Source organism: Lucilia sericata, unplaced genomic scaffold (genome assembly GCF_015586225.1).
Source record: "Lucilia sericata isolate MDLA Ls3-8-SP2 unplaced genomic scaffold, ASM1558622v1 Contig000407F_arrow, whole genome shotgun sequence".
Taxonomy (NCBI): domain Eukaryota; kingdom Metazoa; phylum Arthropoda; class Insecta; order Diptera; family Calliphoridae; genus Lucilia; species Lucilia sericata.
In genome coordinates, this window is record NW_023994425.1 from 245,342 (window position 1) to 268,121 (window position 22,780).

Below are 22,780 nucleotides of genomic sequence, written 5' to 3' on the forward strand. Positions count from 1 at the left end.
TTTAATCATTATAACATTCATTTCTAGAGTCTTTAATATACAACTCTCCGGCTTTTTAGCAAAACTTTAGAAATCAGCGTTATAGTATTTATTTTCCTACTCTCTCTTTCTCTCTCTCTCTCTCTCTCTCTCCGGCATATATCTGTATTGTTTTCAATAATATTTAAATAATAACTTATATTGTTTTAAAAAACTATCATAAAAAACATAATTAACTACATACCAACATAATTTATCCACAATCATTAACAACCAACTATAACACAAACATTTTGAATGACCTTTTTTTTTTGTTTTCCTGTTTTCCATTACGTTTTTAAATACATAAACATATTGTTAGTTAAATTTTTTTTTGTCATAAACTTATTATTATCAAACATATTTAAAATATATATATATTTTATAATATAAATATTATTTTTCAATTAAAACATTATGTTATTTTTAAACAACACAAATCACAACGACAAGTAACAACCTAATTTATGGAATATTTTATAACAGTTTTAAGTTTAACTTTTCTTTAAAACACAATTGAGTTTTATAATAAACAATAGTAGATATTTAAAACTACTTAGAGCTTAGTACTTTGTACTAGAATTTTCTTACAAAAATTTTATCATTAAAATGATAAAAATAAAAAAAAGAATAAAAACCAACAACAACGGCCACAAAATAAATCTACTTAAATGAAAATTAAAAATAAATCAAGTTAAAATATTAAAAAAATAATAATAATAAAATAAATTGTTATTTAAGTCCTAATTAAATAATTTATAAATAATGTGCTAAATTGTTGAAAAACTCTTCTTATATTTAAAAATTAAATATAATAATAAAATCCAACAAATTTAAACGAAATAATAAAAAAGAAAACAAAAGTTATCGTAAAATAAAAAAAAAAACAAATTGTATTATTTTTATTTATTTTATTTTTTTTACTATTATAAATTTTTAATATTTGTAAATTTTAAGAAAATTCACAAACTATTTTTTCTGTTTTTTTGTTGCAAATACATATCTATAACTTGTATCTAAAATTTCTTTAATCTACATTCAGATTACCCTTTAAAAAGTATAAGTTTAAGATACAAATTTTGAAGTTCGACAGCAATTAAAACTCCGTTTTTGGGTGTTAACTCCTGATTTCCGCTCTATATTAAAAATTCTAAATTTTGTAGGGTGATCTACTCAACTAAGAGATCTACAAACCTCATATGTTAAGTCATTTTTTGCTTTCTTAATGAGTTTTTCTTGATTTCGGAGGTTTTCTTAATAGAACTGTGGTCACAATCTTCACAATTTCAAACAAAATTTGGCAGAAGATGTACGCAAACAAAAGTTATTGATTAAAAAACTGATTTCAGAAGCGTTCCACAAAATAAGTGATGACTCTAAACAGCTTTGAAAGAATCAGTTTTAGAGGTGATAATTTCAAACTAGAACTCCATAGACAAATTTTATGGCATTCGCAATCTAATCAGAATTCATAGGTTAGGTTGAAATTATGATGTATATTACATCAGATATATGTATGTACATATACTAAGGCCGCTGCTCAGCGTTCGTTTTCTTGGAAAGTATAGGTGGAAAAACGTTATATAGAGATAAATAAAAGGAATTATTATCCAATGCTAAGAAACTCAGATTCTTGGACGTTGATTGGTTAACGTGTTTACTACACGCAAACTCTTAAGAAGAGTCGTAAGGATCACTTCTCAGATGTATCGTAGTGTATATTATTTTGGTATAAGATCCAGCTTGTAGCAGTGAGCTATTCCCAGGGAATACATTCGCAGATAATTAATGTGTGCTTTACGTGAACATCTACCGTGTTGGCCTATTTCACGGTGGTCTTTTTCAACCACTGGATGAGCTTTTGTGACGACTCACCACCGCGCCATTGTGCTTTTTACACGCAGTTGGCAATTTACGTATATGGACTTTCCGGTCCAGTATACGTTCACTTTGCTCAAGTACTTGAGCTATGTAATCTCTAATTCCGTTAACAACCACGCAGATGGGATGGCCTCTGTTGAGTCGCAACAACACCTAGAGACCTTACCGGTAGACCGAAGTTCGAATCCATGGATCAAATAAGCCGAGACTTTGTTCTTACTCACAGTGCACCCTGTGGTAAATCTGGTATGAACAGAGTTTACTCTGAACATACCTGGACAAGGAAGGAAAATTCAATGGTATCACTTGTATAAGATACCTTTCATCCATCATCATTCAACCCTGCACACTTCTCATTTATCCGACACTCATATAAGAAAACAACATACGACAGACTCACTCTAGGTATACGGATGAGTTCCGTATACCCCTACATTCATCCTGTATCATATACTTTAACATCAACTCATTTCCAACGCTTAGTCCCATAGTCATTCGGCAACAGCACCGAACTTATCCCGAAATATAGATTTCACCGTGCATCAGTCTTTTAACCGCAACTTACTATTCCTGCGAATTTGGGTTTAAACCACAGACACTACGTGGATCCCGAAGGTACCTCAACCAAATGACCAGCCAGGACAAGTCCTGTGGGCAAATGGCCACCCTTCATTCATGATTCGACCCCATGTCAAATCATTCCAAGGACTAGCCGAATAGGAGTGAAATGACATCAACAGTTTATAGTCCCGGCAGACTAGAGGTACTGGTAGCACCTCTTTATCCCGGGATTGCAATACACCAATATGAGTGTCTTTCATCAAGGAAACATGCCCCGGGGTTGACATTCGCAGAGAATGTGGAAAACCGTTTACTCTTTATAAATGTCATTGCAATTGGAACACAATTCGTTGAAAGGGAGCTCAAGCTGACTAACATGAGTGCCTAGCAGTCAGTGTCCACCATTCCCGCCTGTTTCGGCTTATAAGTTGCGTCTCTCTTTAAAAAAAGTTCACGTTAATTTGTCACCCTTTACACATGTGTCTAGATTATTCCACTTATTTTCAGACTTTTTAAAAAAGAACGTATAGATACCAACGGAGTTGCTACCAAAACGGCGTTATCCATAGCAGCTCATCTGCCGGTTCATTTGCCATTGTAGTCGCTAAGAGCAGAGACCCAAACTATTAGCCAAGTTTGAACAAATTGAGACTACTCCGCACACGCGTGTAAAAAGTACTTAAGAAAGGACTAGGACTGGTCTTAAACTAATCCAAATATATGAAAAAACTTACTCCGCGTTGGAGATATTGTGACCCAAAAATTAAGACTACTACGCACCCCAGTGTAAAAAGTACTTAACAAAGGACTAGAACTGGTCCAACATGATCCACCACGTTGTACTATGTAATGCATGATATAGACCATGTTGTTTTCCAAGAATAATCATGGTCCACGCCTGTATTACATACGACTACTAAGCACATCATGTACTCCAAAAATGTTTACAGTGGAGTAGTAGTTTTGTGATTATTAAAATGGATCATGTACTCTAATAATGTTTGCACAGGTCAGACAGGTGATCCTGCTTAGACAGATTCTTCTTGCTTCATTTTTGTAAGAGTTTAATGAAAGAAATGCCGCTTGACTGTCGACAAAAACTTGTAAAAATACAAGCTGTCATTATTGCAAAAATGTCAGGCTGACAGCTGTTGGGAACATGCTGAGAGTTTTTCTCAACAATTTACCCACGAACTCTTTATCTTTGAAATCAAATGAATTAATCTTAAAATAGAAAATTACCAACAATTTTACCCTTTAACGAATGTAGTAATTCTGCCCCTGGTTTCAGAAGAACTTATTGTTTAGATTCCCTTTTACCCCAGGAGTATTTTTAAAACACTTTTAAGAAGAAATATAGAAATACTGTTCGTATATTAATTATTAACAATTATTGCAATAAATTGTTGAATAAAATTATAAAAAATATATTAATTTTAAAATTAAAATTAATTTATAATTACAAGATAAAAAAAATTTAGTAGTAACTAGTTAAAAAATTTCAAATTGTTTCCATTTAGTTAAAAGTTTAACTTTTTCATTCTTACACACTTTTCCTTCATTTTAAATTTTAAACATAAATTCATACTTACACACTTACATACATACATATGTAATTTGTTAATTGTTTATAAAAAAAAGTAATATAAAAAGTAACGTTAATTTAAACATTATTAGGAATTGTATAAAAAAAAAGTATATTACACTACATTTTAAGAAAAAAATCATTAAAAATAAAAACTAAAACGTTTTATTTCTTAAGATGAATAATAAATAAAATAAAAAAAACTAAAATTAAAAACCAACAAAAAAAATCCTTATTATCACCAGCCTATTGAATAAAAAAACAAAGAATTCATACAATAAATGTGCCTTTTGTTTTAAAATTGTCCTCGAGTCACAAAAATGAAACAAAAAAAACAAAACATACTACATTAAAACAAACAACAACAAAAGATCCTTAAACAAATGATATATTCTGAAAAAGCAGATAAAATTTAAAGGAAATCAAACAACATTTCTCCCGGTGTATGAAATAAATTAATAAAAACAAATTATTAAAAAAAATTTATTAAAATATTAAAACTAAGAAAAAAAACAGCTAAAATTTTCCTATATAAGAAAAATAAAATGGAAATTAAATTAAAAACATATAAAGTTATTTAGTAAACAGTCATGAAATAACTACAATTTTGCTTTTAATAATTATTTTATAAAAATTTTTTTTTAATTAAAAAAAAAATAATTAAATTTTTTTTTTGAAATTTCTACCAGGCGTAAGTTTGTGACGAGATTGAGCAGTGGAAACGAATATAATCGCAGAATTTCTCTATTACTTTAGGGTTTCGAGATATATTGGACTAAAGTTTGAAAATTCCGCATTTCTAGATAAATTTGAGACATTATAACTGAGCAAAGTCGCCATCTTCTATTTATATATGTATATGCGTTACTGTTCTAAACCTAGAAACATGATATTTTTACATATAGATGTATTTTTGGTCATCGATGACCAATAATCTAGATCTAGATCCAACAAGGAGAGATTTTTGGAAATTCCAATTTTTAGAAGTAAAAAGGGGAAAAACGGATATATTTGGTAACCCCATATCTCCTAAAGTAAAATGGATACAAAAAAGTGACATAATGTCCCTGGACGTTATTACAATTTCAAAAGTGTCACAATGTCTATGAGCATAATGCCATAAAGTCCATGGATCTCAAAGAGTCCAATTATCAAAAAAGCCTAATTTAGCGAGATAAAACCCCAGAGTTTGCAACCACTAAGCCGGCCGAAGGCCGTCTATCTAGAAGACTTTTTTAAAGAAATCCAAAACGCAACATTCATCAAATTTAGGAGCAATTCTTTTCGGGATAAGAGTGTCTCTTTTCTAAATTCTAAACAAATTTTTTATGGACCTTATGACACTTTTAAGAATTGTCATAACGTCCATCGACACTATGACACTTTTTGGTGTGTCCATGCCCAATATGTCACTGTACTTTATGCCACCATTTAAAAAATGGTGCTTTTTACGAAATTCGGTTCATTTTGGGAGTAAACGGGTAAAAATTGTATTATATTACTTTTTTGGACCTCATGTATCTTTTAAACCTGTAAACATAGAAATAAAATTTATATTACGTTCGTACCTTATTGAAAAAATACGAATAGAAGTTTGGTACCTTTGGGAAATTCGGAATATGGAATAAAATTTTTATTACATCACTAGGAAGACGAAAAGTACCAGAAGAGGCGTAAACATTAGAATTTTCTTTCACAAAATGGAAAAATTTTGGGTCATGGGAATCTAATCTGATTTCATAGTTCCTTTCTACTTAAGGTTATGATATCTCAAAGAAGAAACAATATATGTATAACAGAGATTGGACCTTTATATTGAAGCTAATAAATAAAACTTTCAAATAAAATTTAAACTTTCGCCCTGTTATAATATCTCAAATATGATAAAAACTGTAGTTTTTGTTTTCAAAAAAAATCTCGAAATCCTAAGTTTCTGGGTTGCGGCCTGTGTAGTTTTCTTACCTAAACTACAACATTTACAATTTAATTTCACAAATTTCTAATTCTATTTCAGAAATTTTGAATTATATCTTAGAATTTTTATATTATATATCAGAAATTTTGAATTATATTTTGGAAATTTTTAGTAAATTTTTGAAAAATTCATAAATATAATTTAGAAATTAAAATAAGAAATAGTTTGTAACAGAATTGAAATAAAATTAAATTATAAAATTCTAAAATATAATTGTAAATTTTGATAATACAATTAGAAATATCTGAAATACAATTAGTTATCTGAGAAATTTAATTTAAAAATTCTATAAAATACATACATAATACGAAATTGCTGAAAAACTCTACCCATCGAGTTGAGTAGTTGATGTATAGTTATAATTCAAATTTTTATAAGAAAAACAAAATCCAAATTTCGTATAAAAAAACTTGTAAATTTTAAAAACTAATAAGAAATTGTTGTTATTTATTAAAAAAAAAAAAACATAATAAAAATCCCAACATTTTAATATTTTATTAAAAAAAAACAAACTAAACAAATCATTGAATAAATATTTAAAACAAATATATCAATATTTATACTATATACTACAACATTAACACATTTTTTAAACAAAAAGTTTTCAGTTTTTAAAATTATTAAAACAAAATTAACTAATAAATATTTACACCCCAGCCCAAAACCTTTTCCCTATTCCCACTTTTCCCTTTTCCTTAAAACTGATTTTTAGCTTAAATTTAAATTCATTAAGAAAGTGAAAAAAAAACAAATATATTGAATAAGTAATAAGAATTTGTTCCATAAAAAAATGAAAAGAAAAAAACTACATTATTACAATAATAAAAAAAAGCAAAACATGTCTCTGTTCATCATAAATTACAAAAAAAAGAGAAAAATCATTTAATAAAAATACTTAATAAAAAAATGTGTTAAATTAGTTTTAATTAACGAAAAAATTAGAAGAAAAGAATGGATGGGATAGAATAAACATGTAAATGGATTCTGAAAACCAAGTTCCAAACCTAGTCTAGTCTATAGTCTGTGAGTGACAAGACTATAGACTATACTATAGACTAGACTCTAGTCTATGGTCAAGTCTATAGTCTTATATATAGTCAATTATATAGTCTAGTCTATAGTCTAGTCTATAGTATAGTCTATAGTATAGTCTATAGTCTAGTCTATAGTCTAGTCTATAGTCTAGTCTATAGTCTAGTCTATAGTCTAGTCTATAGTCTAGTCTATAGTCTAGTCTATAGTCTAGTCTACAGTCTAGTCTACAGTCTAGTCTACAGTCTAGTCTATAGTCTAGTCTATAGTCTAGTCTATAGTCTAGTCTATAGTCTAGTCTATAGTCTAGTCTATAGTCTAGTCTATAGTCTAGTCTATAGTCTAGTCTATAGTCTAGTCTATAGTCTAGTCTATAGTCTAGTCTATAGTCTAGTCTATAGTCTAGTCTATAGTCTAGTCTAGTCTATAGTCTAGTCTATAGTCTAGTCTATAGTCTAGTCTATAGTCTAGTCTATAGTCTAGTCTATAGTCTAGTCTATAGTCTAGTCTATAGTCTAGTCTATAGTCTAGTCTATAGTCTAGTCTATAGTCTAGTCTATAGTCTAGTCTAGTCTAGTCTAGTCTATAGTCTAGTCAATAGTCTAGTCAATAGTCTAGTCAATAGTCTAGTCAATAGTCTAGTCAACAGTCTAGTCTAGAGTCAAGTCTATAGTCTAATTTATAGTCTCGTTTATATCTAGTCTATAGTCTTGTCTATAGTCTAGTGTATAGTCTAATCAATAGTCTAGTCTTTAGTCTTGTCTATAGTCTAGTGTATAGTCTATAGTCTAGTATATAGTCCAGTCTACAGTCTAGTCTATAGTCTAGTACATAGTCTAGTCTATAGTCTAGTCTATAATCTATTCTATAGTCTAGTATATAGTCCTGTCTATAGTCTAGTCTATAATCTATTCTATAGTCTAGTATATAGTCCTGTCTATAGTCTAGTCTATAGACAAGTTTATAGTGTATAGTCTAGTATATAGTCTAGTCTATAGTCTAGTCTATAGTCTAGTCTATAATCTAGTCTATAGTCTAGTATATAGTCTAGTCTATAGTCTAGTCAATAGTCTAGTCAATAGTCTAGTCAATAGTCTAGTCAATAGTCTAGTCTATAGTCCAGTCTATTGTCTAGTCTATAGTCTAGTATATAGTCCAGCCTATAGTGAAGTGTATAGTCTAGTATATAGTCCAGTCTATAGTCTAGTCTATTGTCCAGTCTACAGTCTAGTCTATAGTCCAGTCTATTGTCTAGTCTTTAGTCTAGTCTATAATCTAGTCTATAATCTAGTCTAGAGTCTAGTCTATAATCTAGTCTATAGTCTGGTCTATAGTCTAGTCTATAGTCTAGTCTGTAGTCTAGTCTATAGTTTAGTCTATAGTCTAGTCTAGTCTATAGTGTAGTCTATAGTCTAGTATATAGTCTACGATTTTCCTATAAAATGGTGCAATAATTAATACTTAAAGCCTCGTTTTGTGAGAAAAGAAAAAACTACAAAAAGTGCCATTTTCTCCCATTAAAACGCATTTACAAACTTTGGCGGCGAAGCGCCAATTTACAGTCTTCTATTTGACGTTAAAATACAAAATAATTTCACTATTAGGTGTTGATCCGAGAGAAAAGCCTATTTTCGACCCACCCTATTAATCATTCTTTTTTTATAGCCTGTTGTATTTTTGTTTTCGATAACATATTCCTTTAGCTTGGAAATGGAAAAAGATAAAAAGAAAACAATGCAATGTATTTGTTTATTAATAAAAAGTAATATGAGTAATTGTTTATTTTAAATTTTATTTATTAAAACCAATCTACAAAAAAAAGAAGCATGTTTATCAAAAGTTTTGTCAAGTGCTTGAGCTGTAACATATTTATTTTTCTTTATTTCCTATGGACTAGGGAAACAAAGAAATTAGGAGCATAGAAGCAAAGGCAGTAATCTACACTTTTCGAAATAAATATGGAAAACAAATTTTTTACATAGGTTCATATTTCAAATTCGACATTAGCTTGTTTTTAATCTGTTTAATTTGAAAATTCTACAGACTAACATATTCACCAATTTACATACCATATTAAATTATAGCATTTTAATAAAACTATTTATTTGGTAGTTTTAAAACATTTTTATTAGAATGGCATAAAAAGTTTATAAACTGAAATAATCTATAATATAACAATAAAAAAGTAAAGATATTATTTTCTACATCTTACTTAAAACTTGCTCAAAATGTTTCATATCAATATCATCAAGTTTAAGGGTATGTTCATGACCCAGCAAAGGATTATAGATCTTAAAACATTTAATAATTTTACCCGTTTTCTTATAATAACCAAAACCATATAAAATCAATTTATAGAAATTTGTCACATGGATATTTTTATGGTTACGAGAAAGTGATGAATATTTAGAAGTTTTTATTTCATACAATACTTCTTGATCAAATATTAAATCAGCATTTCCCTCAAAGTATTTACAGTTGGTCGATGCCTTCATTTCGACATGGGAATAAGGAAGATTTTTAAAATATTTTATGATCTCTTGCAGACTTTCGTTGTCACTTTCGACTTCTGCTTTTGGTAGGGGATCGTGAAAGGATAAGGTATATGTTAAAGAAACCAATTTAATGCTTTTTAGAATGTCCATTGCTTGAGTTTTGGAATCTTTAAAAATTTCATAATGATTTGATATTGCTTTTGATAAGTAGGAATTTTTGGCACCATCCTTAAAGTAAGTATCCGGTTCTTTTAGTACTAGTTCGGTAACATCATCGGTTAGTGGTATTTGATATTGATTGGAGAGTACTTTACGTATAAAATAATCCATAAATATGCCATAATTGCTGAAAAGTTTGTTTTTTATTATGCCTGCAGGATAATCGAATGCACGTCCCACCTTTTTGGTTTCAATAACACTATTCCTGGTTAAGATTTCTAGAAAATTTTTAACTTGTGGATATTTGTGAAGAGATTTATTGGCGATATTACTGGCATTCTCCATGGTGGTAAAAATAGAGGCTTAATAAATGAACAAATAAAACAAATGAAATTAATTTAATAAAATAGTAAAATAATTAAGTAGTTTTAAACATATTTGATCTAATTACTTGTATTTTTTATTGAAATTTTTATTTCTTTAATATAACAAAGTGGGAAATCCCTTTTGATTGACCCTACCCCTCATATAAGGTACCCTTTAGAAAATTACTTTAACACTCATTACTGGTCCAAAAATGCGAGTATAGCGATGAAATTCGGTATAAATAAGTTTCTTACGAACCGAAATCGCTCTAGGAATTTTTTTTTAAGATCGGCCCATAAATGACCCTACCCCCATATAAGGCCCCCTTCTGAAAATGACTTTAACGCTCATTACCGGCTAAAAATACGAATATAGCAATAAAATTTTACGCAATTAAGTTCCTCGCGAGCCAAAATCTTTTTAATAACTTTAATATGGATAGGTCCATAATTGGCCCTTTTCCCCCTATTGGGTCCACTTCAGGAAATAGCTTTACTGTGTTAAAAATAAGAGTAAAGCGATAAAATGCTACACACGTAAGTTTCTTACGAGCCAAAATCTCGGTACCAATTTTTTTTTTTGGATCAGCCCATAAATGACCCTTCCCCCATATAAGGCCCCCTCTGCAAATAACTATACTGCTCATTACTGGCTTAAAAATATCAATGTAGTGACGAAAATTGACGCACATAAGTTTAATGCGTGCCAAAATCTCTCCACTAAATTTAGGGAGGATCAATCCATAATTTACCCTACAGCCCATACAAGGTCCCCTTTAGAAAATTTCTTAAACGATCATTACTGGCTTAAAAATATGAGTTATGAAATACGGTTATGAAATTCGCTCCGAATTTCATGCGGAAAGTGTCGGTAATTCACCCTACCCCCCATATAAGCCCCTTTATAAAATTACATGAACGTTAATTGCTGGCATAAAAATGCGAGAACAGCGAATGTAAACAAGTTTTATATGAACCAAAATCAGTCTACAAAAAGTTATGAGGATAGGTCAACAATTGACCATACACCACATATGAGATCCTCTTTAGAAAATTTGATGAAGAAAACTCTGATAATTACAAGTACAGTACAAAATATTAAAAATTAATATTTTGTTAGTTCAAAAGAGCTCGGTCCATAATTGTCTTAAGCTATATTCCAAACATCACCCTGATGTTTATATGGGAGCATTCCTTTTACGGCATACGGTTTGATGGTGGGTATATGAGATTCGGCACAGCCGAATATAACACTCTTACTTGTATTTTCACTTGAAAACTTCACTACTACCAATAAATACACTATAGCATATAAAAAGATAATTTTTTTTTCTTAATCCTTAATAGTATTTTTAAATTATTATTTACTTTTATTTTCTTTGGAAGACGATCAACGAATAAATTCAATTCAAATCAGTTACTGAAAACTAACATAAATATTCTTGATCATTTATAGCACGACGTTTCAATTATATTAAATACGCTTCTATTTATAGCAAATATTTGTGTGTAATTCCCCGAATTAAAAGCAATTTGCGCATAATGGATGCCATAACATTTGTGCATGCATTTTTTCTTGAGTTTAATTGGAACACACAGGGTGATACTTTGATAGTTTTTTTTTGGAAAATTTTTAAAATTGCCCACAAATACCAAAGTCTTGTAGTCTATAAATTACATCTTAAATGCTTTAAAAATTTTGGAAATTTTTTTAAATAATTTTTAAAATTTGCAACTTTAACAATGGAAAATGTAAGAAATTGTTAATAAAATAAAATTAAAAAAACTGGTTTATTCTTATTCTACACAAAACAAAATACAACCCTGATCAGCTGCCGAAGCGTCAAAAGTTGAAAGTTGCTGAAAATACACTATTTCAACTTTTTTTTGACAGAAGCCTATAACGCGTTGCGGCGTACAACGCGTGTTGTATACTTCCACCTTAAGAATAAACTAATATGAAATAAATTTCACCAAAAATAAAAGACAAATATTAATAAAATAAACAAAAACGTAAAATTTTGGTTTTTAAAACAGTAATAGTCTTAGAAAAAAACATTAAAAGAATGATCAAAATGACGCGTGGTGTGTAACTTGCAGCTTGTAAAACGCAAAAAGTTTGAAAAGCGTAAAACGCGTTGCTGCCTCAACGCGTGTTGTGTACTTCCACCTTTACAAATAATGAACATTTTAAAATTATTTTCAAAACTTCTATGTTCGAAATTAGAAAATTTGTGAAATTGTTTAGAAAATAAAACTAAAATTATATTGTAGATGAATTATCATGATCCTGAGATTATTTAAAATGTTCTAAAAACATTTCGAACTTTCGCAGTTATATAAGTTCGAATTTTCGAATATATCTAAAAAAAAAGCCTATATTGAAAATGCGTTTAGCTCCTACAAAAGTTTAAAATTATTTTTACAGTTTTACAAATTTTTCGAACTTAAGTTTGAATTTTCGAATATATTCAAAACACCAGTTGTTTTTGTTTGTTTTATAAATAGGTATTTTTTTAATTTTTAAAGATGTATTTTTGTTTTGTTCCACAATAGTTTCTACAGTCTATTTTATGTGTAATTTAGTTTTTCTTGTAATTTACATTAGTAATAATTAAGCTTAAATTAGAAATGTATAGTTTTGTTTTTAAACTTAAACTTAAATAATAAAAGGAAAATACGTCCAAATAGTTTAATGTTTAATAATAAAATTAATAATACTTAAATTTGTTAAAAGAAAGAAAAAAAATATATATTAAGGAAAGCTAAAGACAAGTCAAGGAAAAAGTAGAAAACAAACAACAACAAGAAAGAAAAAAGTTACAAGAAAAATCTATATAATAATAAAATATTAGAGGCATTCACAGTTTTGGTTAATTTTTTTGTTGAACAAAGTTATTTATATTAAAAGGGAGCACAATAGATTTCATTTAAGTGGTGGAAAAACTGTAAATGAATTTATTTTACTGTTTAGAAAAAAAATTTACTTAATTTTTCGTTCTTTTAACATTTTTGGCCAAAGAATTTTTTTTGCATTGTTAATTTGAGAGAATTTAGAATAAAAAAATAAAGAAATTAATTAATAAATTCGCTAAAGGATTAATCCTTTTCATCACTTTGAAATAAGGCTTTAAACTCTTGAAATTTGTGCATATAATCCACACTACTTTCGCTTATAACCGATAGGTTTGAAGAAGGATCCTGAAAAAAGTAAAAGTAATGTAAAAAAGGGAGGAAACAAAAGAAAAGTTCAAAAAACTTACCAGCATATCACGACTAGAATTGATTTCATCTAGATGACCTAATAAACTGGTTAAAGAAAAATCATTTATATTATCCTCTAGCCATTTCGAATTGGAGGAGGTTTCCCGTAAAAGATGCATGGGAGTCAAACCATTTAAAAAACTATTGTCTATATAAAGAAAAAATAAAATTTATTAAAAGAAAATCTTTAATATTTAAGCCTAAACTAAAATACTTACTAGAGCTTTCATCAAAAGCACTATCTACCGAAGGTATGCCAGATGTTGGTGAACCATCGATTCTGTCCTCACTGGATTCGAGTAAATCTTTATATTGTGCCTGATAAAGTGATGTTGAGGTTTGGGGCATTTCTTCGTAATTATTAAGTTTTAATGAATTTAAAAATGTTGTATTGCAGGCTTCCGGTTGTTGGGGATTTTGATTTAATGTAGTTGTAGTGGTGATTGTTGTGGCTGTTGTTGTTTGTGGTTTATATCTGTCAGCCTGATTCCAAGGCACTTCTTTACTTTTTATTGCTGCTGTTACAGTTGCGGCTGATGATGAAACGATGCTAGAGGTAACAGGTATTGGTGTGGTTGTTGTTGCTAATGTTGTTGTTGTTGTTAAATTGCTATTCAATTGAGTCGTAGCATTTGCACTACCATTACTTGGTAGCAAAAGTCTTTGAACGAGAACTTGTCGTGACATTTTTTGTCGTGTTAGCTGAAAGAAAAAGGGAAAAGAATAAATAACGTTTTTATAAAAAAATTTCGAAAATTATGAATTTTCGAACATAAATATTTCAAAATTTTAATATTATTAACTACTTACCGTTGTCAATTGCTTAACCGGATCTATTGAGGTCCTACGCACCGGTATCATGGGTTGTCTGAAAACATTGCTACCACTATTGCTTTCACCAGTCGAAGGGCTATTAACACCACAATTGGCATAAGATTTATTAGCAATAAATGTACGACCCGTTAAATCTCTTTCAAACTAAAATTTAAAGAAAAAAATCCACTTTATTAACAAAACAAAAAATCTAAAAAATAAACATTTTTACCTTAACCTTAGCAGCATTACTTCGATCACATGTACAGGAGCGGCGACGCATACGTTCACTTAAATTCGCTATTAACAAAAGTTGTTTCAGTTTATTACTCAAGGCCGATGTTTGTAAAGAATTTTGCAAATTTCCCTCATCACAATCTTTAGCACAATTATTATTATTAATTTGCTTTGTATTCGTTAAAACATGTTGTTTCGTTATATTAGCGGTTAGTTCATTAATTTGAGATTCATTTTTAGAGGGCTGCCTAGGAGGCATCCAATAGTAGTCTAATTGTAATTTCGAATCATGACCAAAAACTACATATAAATCGCCTATAGTTATATCACCAGCATTCGAAGAGGTCCAGCCACTTCGTATGCGTTGTATAACATCGTCATTGAGCAGAGGTTTAAATACTGTACGTGATGGTTTGTTGGCCAGTGTACGTCTAGAACGTGCAGCCGTTGTGAGTTGTGACATACAATTTGCACTTGTAATTTCGGAGACGACCGCAGTTGTAGATGTTACTGCCGGCTGCGGTGGTGGTGGTGGCGGCGGTGGGTTTAGATTTTCTGTGGTAACTAGAAATTCTTTACTGGTATTAAGTTCATTAGAATCCGAAAGTAATTCATGTATTTCATCACTTAATTCATCGCCACTACTTTCGTTTTTGGCAATGTTAAAGGAATCATTTTCATTTGATGAGAGTTGAGCCTCCTCCACAGTGGCTATAAGGTTTTCATAAGAATTATCTATAGGTTTAATTCTTTTCAATTGCTCGGGTGAACGTTTTTCAGAGCCACTTTCAGTGCGTAAACGTTTATTACTACTACTGGATATGTTGTTATTTGAAGTGGCAGACTGTAAATTATTTCTTTCAGCATTCAAATGCTCTCCTTTAACCTTAACACCCATACGTTCTTCATAGGCTGTTAAACATATATTAACGCTACTTAAGTATTCGGTAATACTAAGTAAAGGTCGGTGTATGGTTACTCCCGGTTTGGGTAAAAAACACATTTCACTATCCTGCACATTCAAATCGTTTAAATGTGTAGCTGTCGTGGTTTGTTGCTGTCCAGTACAGGATTCTTGTGTGGCCATAATTTTAGCTTCTTCGGCTATTCTTACATCCATACTGCGCCATTTATGTTCGAAGGTTTTAATAAAATTTACAAGTTTTTTATGCAATGGCACCGTGGTACGACATCTAGGATTTTGAGCAATAGTTTGAACACGTCCAAAGGCCTCCATATTAGCGGGACTTATAATCACCTCAATTTTGGAAGGTAAACGTATATCCTCCAGGGTGTCTACAGTAAAAAGAGTTGTTTATAAAATATTTCTTTTAATTTACTTCATTTACTCACCATCTAATTGATTGAGTCTTCTTAAGGCTTTACAAGAAGGCGTTTTAATGCGTATATTTTTGCCCTTACAACGTACAGATATGTGTCCATGATAAATGAGATTTCGTAATTTCATAAAATGTTTATCGGTAACAAATTGCAATTTCCGTCGCATTTCACCGTAGTTTATAAGCGCATATAATTCTTGTACTGGTTTACGAACCTCTGCAAGAAATAAAATTTCATAAATTACACATAGTTCAATTCGAAAGATTACTAAGCTTCTTAAAATGTTTTAATTTCTAACTCACCCTCTGAAAATCGTATATATTTACAGATCTTATGATAGGTTTGATAATAATGCTGACGCACTTGATCTTTTGATTTAAAAGAAACATCGGTGGCGGGACTGCGTCTTTTTAGTTTGGTATTAATAAAATTGCCAATAGCCTCGAAATCTTTGCCAAATTCATTGAGAGCATCAAAGAAATGATTACGTTCAATATTTGACCAGGTGGGACGATTGGCACGCACTTGGGAGGGTGTTTTTTGCGCAGCAGCACGTTCTTCTTTACGGCCGCCTTCACGTTCTGAGGGTGGTGGGGTTATCGGTCGTGTCTGTTGATCTTGGCGCATTTTCTGTATAACACGCGCACTAGTGCGTGTGCCATGACAATTGTAGGTGGTAACAGAACCCAAGAGTTCCTCAGTGTCCGCCTGCAAAAAAAAACATAGAAAACACAAAGTGAAAGTAAATGCATTTAAATTTATGCAAATGCGCAAAACGTTTTCTTTACCTCTGGTACAGTCTTAATAACATCTTGCTTTTTTTCGAGGGATTCTTTGCCACGCAATGTAGTTTTGGTTGGGTGAGTGCTGGCATTTGTCGGCGCTGAAATTGTCTCACTCACATTGGTCACAACATTTGATTTTTCCTTTTTAGCTGCCACAGCTACGTCATCTCGATTGTTGCAACCATCATCGGCATTTGTTTCAGAGTTCATTAATTTGTCTGCAGGCAGTTGACCTTTATCCATTTGTAAATATTACAAAACTTTTGTATTAAATTTGATAAAATTATTAATTGCTTAATAATTTCTAGATCCTTTTCTGCCAAAAACCTTGAAAATTTTTAATCTATTTTAATCAGAAGGTCTTTAAAATCGAGACTTTTTCACAGACCTCCTCCAATAAAATACACAAAATACCAAGATGGCTGTCAAATGTTTATTAAGAATTTTCGAGCATTTTTCGCCTTAAAATATTAGCTTTTGGTTTATTTTGAAAACACACACATTAGACGCACAATTTGCAATATATTTTCACATAAAAATATAAGAAAATTATTAAAATTTTGCTTTATTTATAAAGCCAAAATAAAAATTTATGCGTTTTTATTTATTGTCCTCTTCAATTAAAATTTGTTTTGTTGTATTTACTCAAAAACAAAGATGCCAGATGTGTTTGTTTTGGTGGTTTTTCTATTCCAGTTTGTTTCTCTCACAGCAACAACTAGTTTGTTTGTAAACAAAGTCTATTTATTTGTTATCCCTTCAAACATTTAGAAGACAAAAATTATTATAATAGAATCCAAAGTTTTATAATCTTTCGAAGTATATAAGTCAAGAGTTTGAAGATTAATACAGATTTTAATTCACTTATAAACAATTGTATCACGATAAAATATACCATAAATAAATTTAATGTCATCTTTTACTAAAAATTGAAAGAATAGGCCCACATTTATCCTTGCGCATATATAACCCACCTTTCAGAAAATCAAATTATTAAAAATAAGTCACATTTTTAACATACCCACTGGTGTAGGGTATCATATGGTCTACCCGGCTATACTTTCTTAGACCTGGTCCACACTAGGAAACTTTTGTTGAGAAACTTTTTCTTAATTCTCTTTTGAAGTTTCCTTACTGTCCACACATAGAATCTTTTGTTTCAGAAACTACGTATTAATTGCATTGATTTGTTAGACCTGGTCCACATTAGGAAACTTTTGTTGAGAAACTTTTTCTTAATTCTCTTCTGATGTTTCCTTAATGTCCACACATAGAAACTTTTGTTTCAGAAACTAGGTATTAATTGCATTGATTTGTTGTTCTACGAATGAGAAGAATAACAAAACAAGTTTCCGAGTATGAAAAACTCCGTACCGCGAAAGAGATGAATGATATTCTTTCTCTTTCTCTCTCACGCAAAATCAAAAGTTTCCCAAAAAAAGGTTCCTACTGTGGACCGGCAGTTGTTATACGAATGAGAAAAATAACAAAACAAGTTTCCGAGCACGAGAAACTCCGTACCGCGAGAGAGATGAATGATATTCTTTCTCTTTCTCTCTCACGCAAAATCAAAAGTTTCCCAAAAAAAGTTTCCTAGTGTGGACCGGCAGTTACTTGCTTGATTTTATGTGTGTGAGTATATAAAAAGATTAAGTGATATCTTATCTCCTAGAAGATATGATAGGGACACTTAGAAGTCATTCCAAGGAATGACTTTGGTAATTACTCACTGCCAAGAGTCATCCAGTAGTCTCTTCTGTGAGTCTTTTAAAAGTATTTGCTACATGATCTCTAGTTGTCATACCACTCGGAATCAGTTCTTGTCAACTATCGCAGAAGAACAATTTCATCACTTGGAAGTTTCACACGGGTGACTTTCGCAATAGAAAATGTTTGCTGGGGTTATATGTACTCTGCCTTTTACAACTTTATAAAAAGGAAGTAAAAATTAGTAATTAATAACTAATTGAAAAATTTATTTTTATGTAATTTATTCAAAAATATTGCAAAATCTAAAATATGGCAAGCTTGTTGCACCACAAAGTTGTATTTGCCAATAAATTCGATTTGTGGCATCCCCTGTTTCATTTCCTTTAGTTTCGTCTTCTTTTTTAGTGTCAAACGGTTGCTTAAGTGAATTTGCTCTATTAATTAATTGATTTAAAACGTCAAAAGTGCTTAAAGCTAATTGAAATTAATGTTATTTTATAGAAAAATTAAAGTTTTATTCGTTTAATATGAAGGCCATTCAAAAAATATGAAATTTAAAGCAAAAAATTAAGTGTAAAAATAAGCTAAAAATTCCTTCATGTGTGTGGGTGTGTGTGTGTAGATTTTTAAGTTGTTAAATAAAAGCGCGCGAGACAAATTTTAAGTAGAGAGTTACCAGTGTTTTGATTATGTCAAAAAGTTTGTGTTACCAGCTTTTTTTTACTGCTTGGAAGTGACAGGAAGTGGTAAGTTCAAATTATCAAAACAAAGAAAGTAACGTTTCCATTATAAACAGGAAATGAAAGTTGAATTTAACTTTATATTAGAAAAAAGATGCCAGATGTAAAGTAGAACAAGTTTAAATGAATTTTAAAACATTTTTGGACTTTTTTATTAACTAATTTATTTATATTATGTTGAAAAGAATAATAAGGTAATTTCACAACATTCAAATTTAAAAACAACAGCAAATACGGCAACATCTTTGCTTTTTCATTTTCTCCACTATTAGAATTGTTTTAGTGGCTTCTTCTATATAATCACGGGCTGCATTATAATGGGTTTCAATGCGTTGTATAGCGTCACCCTGTTTAAAAAATTGTATGTATGTATATTATTGAATTTCAATTATCAAAAACAAATATTACTTGTTCGGCCACCAGAGTTTGTAAACTTATAAACAAATTATGAACTTCAGTTATGGATTTTTCCAATTTTTTTAAATCCTCAAAACGATCTTGAAGTTCTTGTAGAGTTTTACGTTCGGTTTCGGTGTCTTGTAGAATCTATAATGGTTTGGGAGAAAATCAATTTCTACAAATATTTGTTGTCCCTTTTGACTTACATTTGACATAAATAAATTGGTATTTTTATTTTCTATCATCGTTTCGATGTCGTCATTCGATAAATTACAATTTACTAAAATAAATACATTTTTTATTAAATATAATTATGCAAAAGACAATTTGTATTTCTACTTACAAATTTGTGATTGCATTTGCAAACGTTTCTTTAACTTTTGTTCAAAATCCATTAGAAATTGTTCATTTTTAGACCAAAGTAGAATATATTGTTGAAAGAAACCAAAGTACAGTGATCTTTTCATTCGTGCCAATGTGCTAGAATCCTCCTGATCAGGCAATTTACTTTCCAATTTTTTAAATCTTTTAATAATATCATTACCAATCTTAATACTATCAGCTCGTAATTTATTAAATTCTTTTTCTAAATATTTAATAAAAAGAAAAATTATAAAAAATATTAACATATTTTTATGAGTGAATTTTTATACATACGATTAAAATTATTAATGTGTTCTGCGGTTGTCATAGATTTCATATTTAACAAAAGATTTTCAATTTCTTTTAGATTAACGTGAATATATAAATACTAGAAAAAGTAGAAAAAATTTATTTTTTTCGAATAACATTTTTATACCATTTGAATTTTCTTTATTATACTTAATTATTTTACAATTATGATCATATTTCCAAAATCTTACCCTTTTCAATAAATTCCCCACAGGTCCATTATATGGCTTATATTCTAGCTCAGGTTCTTCCTCTACTACCACTTCGTAATTGCTAAGTTCTTTGTCTACATCTTGAATTTGTATATTCTATAAAGTAATTTTATTGCTTAATATATGATCATCACTAATAACAAATGAAAATATTTTTCATCAAACATTTTTCACCAACCTTTTTTAAATCTGGCAGACGATCTTTAATTTTAATCATTTTTCTATAACGTTTATATTTTCCTGTTGTTTAAAGTTGTTTCTTTTATGGTTGAAATAATACTAATTATTTTTCCTTTTATTTGCAACAATTACAGAAATGTAAAACCGCAATGACTAGATTTTTTTAAATATAATTATAATAATAATATTTGCATTATTTATTTAATTTTAGAATAAAAGAGTTTTAGCTAATAGAGCGATAATTCTGTTTTGTAAATTAAATCACAATGGAAAATATTCTATAGTTTGGTGATGCAAAAAAATTTTTTGAGGGAAAACATAAAATATATTGTAATTTATTCCAAATCGAATTCGCCATTTATAACTATTCACAATATAAGTTCAATATTACCAACAAATTCCTTCATATAGTTTCTCATTCAGTCAGGACCCTGCAGGTTTAATTTTAAGTTTTAATTGTATTCATTCCATATTATAGAAAATTCTTAAACATCATCGAAAAACTACCTAAAAGTTTTCTCTGGTAGATTCTCATTAAATAAGGACCGGGTATGTTCAATTTTATGTTAAATTTTATGTTTCAGTTTGACATTAAGGAAAATTCACAAATTCTTATAGTTTCTTATTCATTCAGGACTCTATATTTAAAATTTTTGTATTTCAAGTTTCAATATTATAGAAAATTCAAAAATTTTGTGCTTCTAGGTTTAATATTATAGAAAATTCAAAAAGACCAAAAAAGTACCCAAAGTATTGCAGATTGGTACATTGTACGTTAAAAATTCCAATATTTTAGTGTTAGCCCATAATTAGGGTTCTATAGTTGAAACGAAAAGTCGACTTTTCAACTTTTTCATTTAGTTAAAAGTCGACTTTTCGACTTTTTTGACTATTTTCGACTTCTTTCGTCTTTTTTCGACTATTTTTAGAATTTTTCCCGGGTTTTCCGACTATTTTAGAGTTTTTGACTTTTTTTTCCACTTTTTTAAAATTTTTGACTTTTTTCTACAATTTTGGAGTTTTCGACTTATTCCGACTTTTCGACTTTTTCAGACTTTTTTCGACTTTTCCGACTTTTCGACTTGTCGACTTTTTACGACTTTTCGACTTTTCGACTTTTTTCGACTTATCGACTTTTTTTGACTTTCAGACTTTTCGACTTTTATTACAAAGTCGACTTTTCGACTTTTTTCACAGACGATAGTCGAGTTATTGACTTTTTTAGAACAAAATAGTCGACTTCGACTTTTTTCGACAAAAAGTCGATTGTTCGATTATTCGAAAGTCGATTTATAGAACCCTACCCATAATTACCAACATATTACCAAACTATCTATCTATCTATCTATCTATCTATCTATCTATCTATCTATCTATCTATCTATCTATCTATCTATCTATCTATCTATCTATCTATCTATCTATCTATCTATCTATCTATCTATCTATCTATCTATCTATCTATCTATCTATCTATCTATCTATCTATCTATCTATCTATCTATCTATCTATCTATCTATCTATCTATCTATCTATCTATCTATCTATCTATCTATCTATCTATCTATCTATCTATCTATCTATCTATCTATCTATCTATCTATCTATCTATCTATCTATCTATCTATCTATCTATCTATCTATCTATCTATCTATCTATCTATCTATCTATCTATCTATCTATCTATCTATCTATCTATCTATCTATCTATCTATCTATCTATCTATCTATCTATCTATCTATCTATCTATCTATCTATCTATCTATCTATCTATCTATCTATCTATCTATCTATCTATCTATCTATCTATCTATCTATCTATCTATCTATCTATCTATCTATCTATCTATCTATCTATCTATCTATCTATCTATCTATCTATCTATCTATCTATCTATCTATCTATCTATCTATCTATCTATCTATCTATCTATCTATCTATCTATCTATCTATCTATCTATCTATCTATCTATCTATCTATCTATCTATCTATCTATCTATCTATCTATCTATCTATCTATCTATCTATCTATCTATCTATCTATCTATCTATCTATCTATCTATCTATCTATCTATCTATCTATCTATCTATCTATCTATCTATCTATCTATCTATCTATCTATCTATCTATCTATCTATCTATCTATCTATCTATCTATCTATCTATCTATCTATCTATCTATCTATCTATGTATTCAAAATTTCAGAGGTATGGGATGTGCAATGATGAATTATTCAGTCAGTTACTCGACACTTGCTATGTATACATATATAGATCCCTTTCTCACAATGTTGACAGGTATAAAAGATGCGAGCCTATTTTGTGATCAATCACATTTTCCATTAAAAA

The 22,780-nt window shown here is 29.5% G+C and overlaps 3 protein-coding genes across 3 annotated transcripts; all 3 read right to left on the bottom strand.

The window, feature by feature from the left end:
- Positions 1–9,161: 9,161 nt before the first annotated feature.
- Positions 9,162–11,598, bottom strand: LOC119604599. The gene is made up of 2 exons (XM_037957325.1): positions 11,440–11,598; positions 9,162–10,068 (listed from the first exon to the last, which is right to left on the bottom strand). Exon 2 carries the CDS (start codon positions 10,049–10,051, stop codon positions 9,254–9,256), a length of 798 nt encoding a protein of 265 aa, XP_037813253.1. The 5' UTR covers positions 10,052–10,068; positions 11,440–11,598; the 3' UTR covers positions 9,162–9,253.
- Positions 11,599–12,582: 984 nt separating this feature from the next.
- On the bottom strand, positions 12,583–17,137 carry LOC119604595 (protein cramped). Its single transcript, XM_037957320.1, has 9 exons — positions 16,900–17,137; positions 16,515–16,838; positions 16,029–16,434; positions 15,739–15,942; positions 14,381–15,681; positions 14,146–14,313; positions 13,554–14,037; positions 13,335–13,483; positions 12,583–13,272 (listed from the first exon to the last, which is right to left on the bottom strand). Exons 2-9 carry the CDS (start codon positions 16,752–16,754, stop codon positions 13,171–13,173), a joined length of 3,054 nt encoding a protein of 1,017 aa, XP_037813248.1. The 5' UTR covers positions 16,755–16,838; positions 16,900–17,137; the 3' UTR covers positions 12,583–13,170.
- Positions 17,138–19,107: 1,970 nt separating this feature from the next.
- LOC119604596 (syntaxin-4-like) lies at positions 19,108–20,671 on the bottom strand. The gene is made up of 7 exons (XM_037957321.1): positions 20,423–20,671; positions 20,224–20,340; positions 20,018–20,111; positions 19,704–19,946; positions 19,567–19,640; positions 19,370–19,507; positions 19,108–19,308 (listed from the first exon to the last, which is right to left on the bottom strand). Exons 1-7 carry the CDS (start codon positions 20,459–20,461, stop codon positions 19,177–19,179), a joined length of 837 nt encoding a protein of 278 aa, XP_037813249.1. The 5' UTR covers positions 20,462–20,671; the 3' UTR covers positions 19,108–19,176.
- Positions 20,672–22,780: the final 2,109 nt, after the last annotated feature.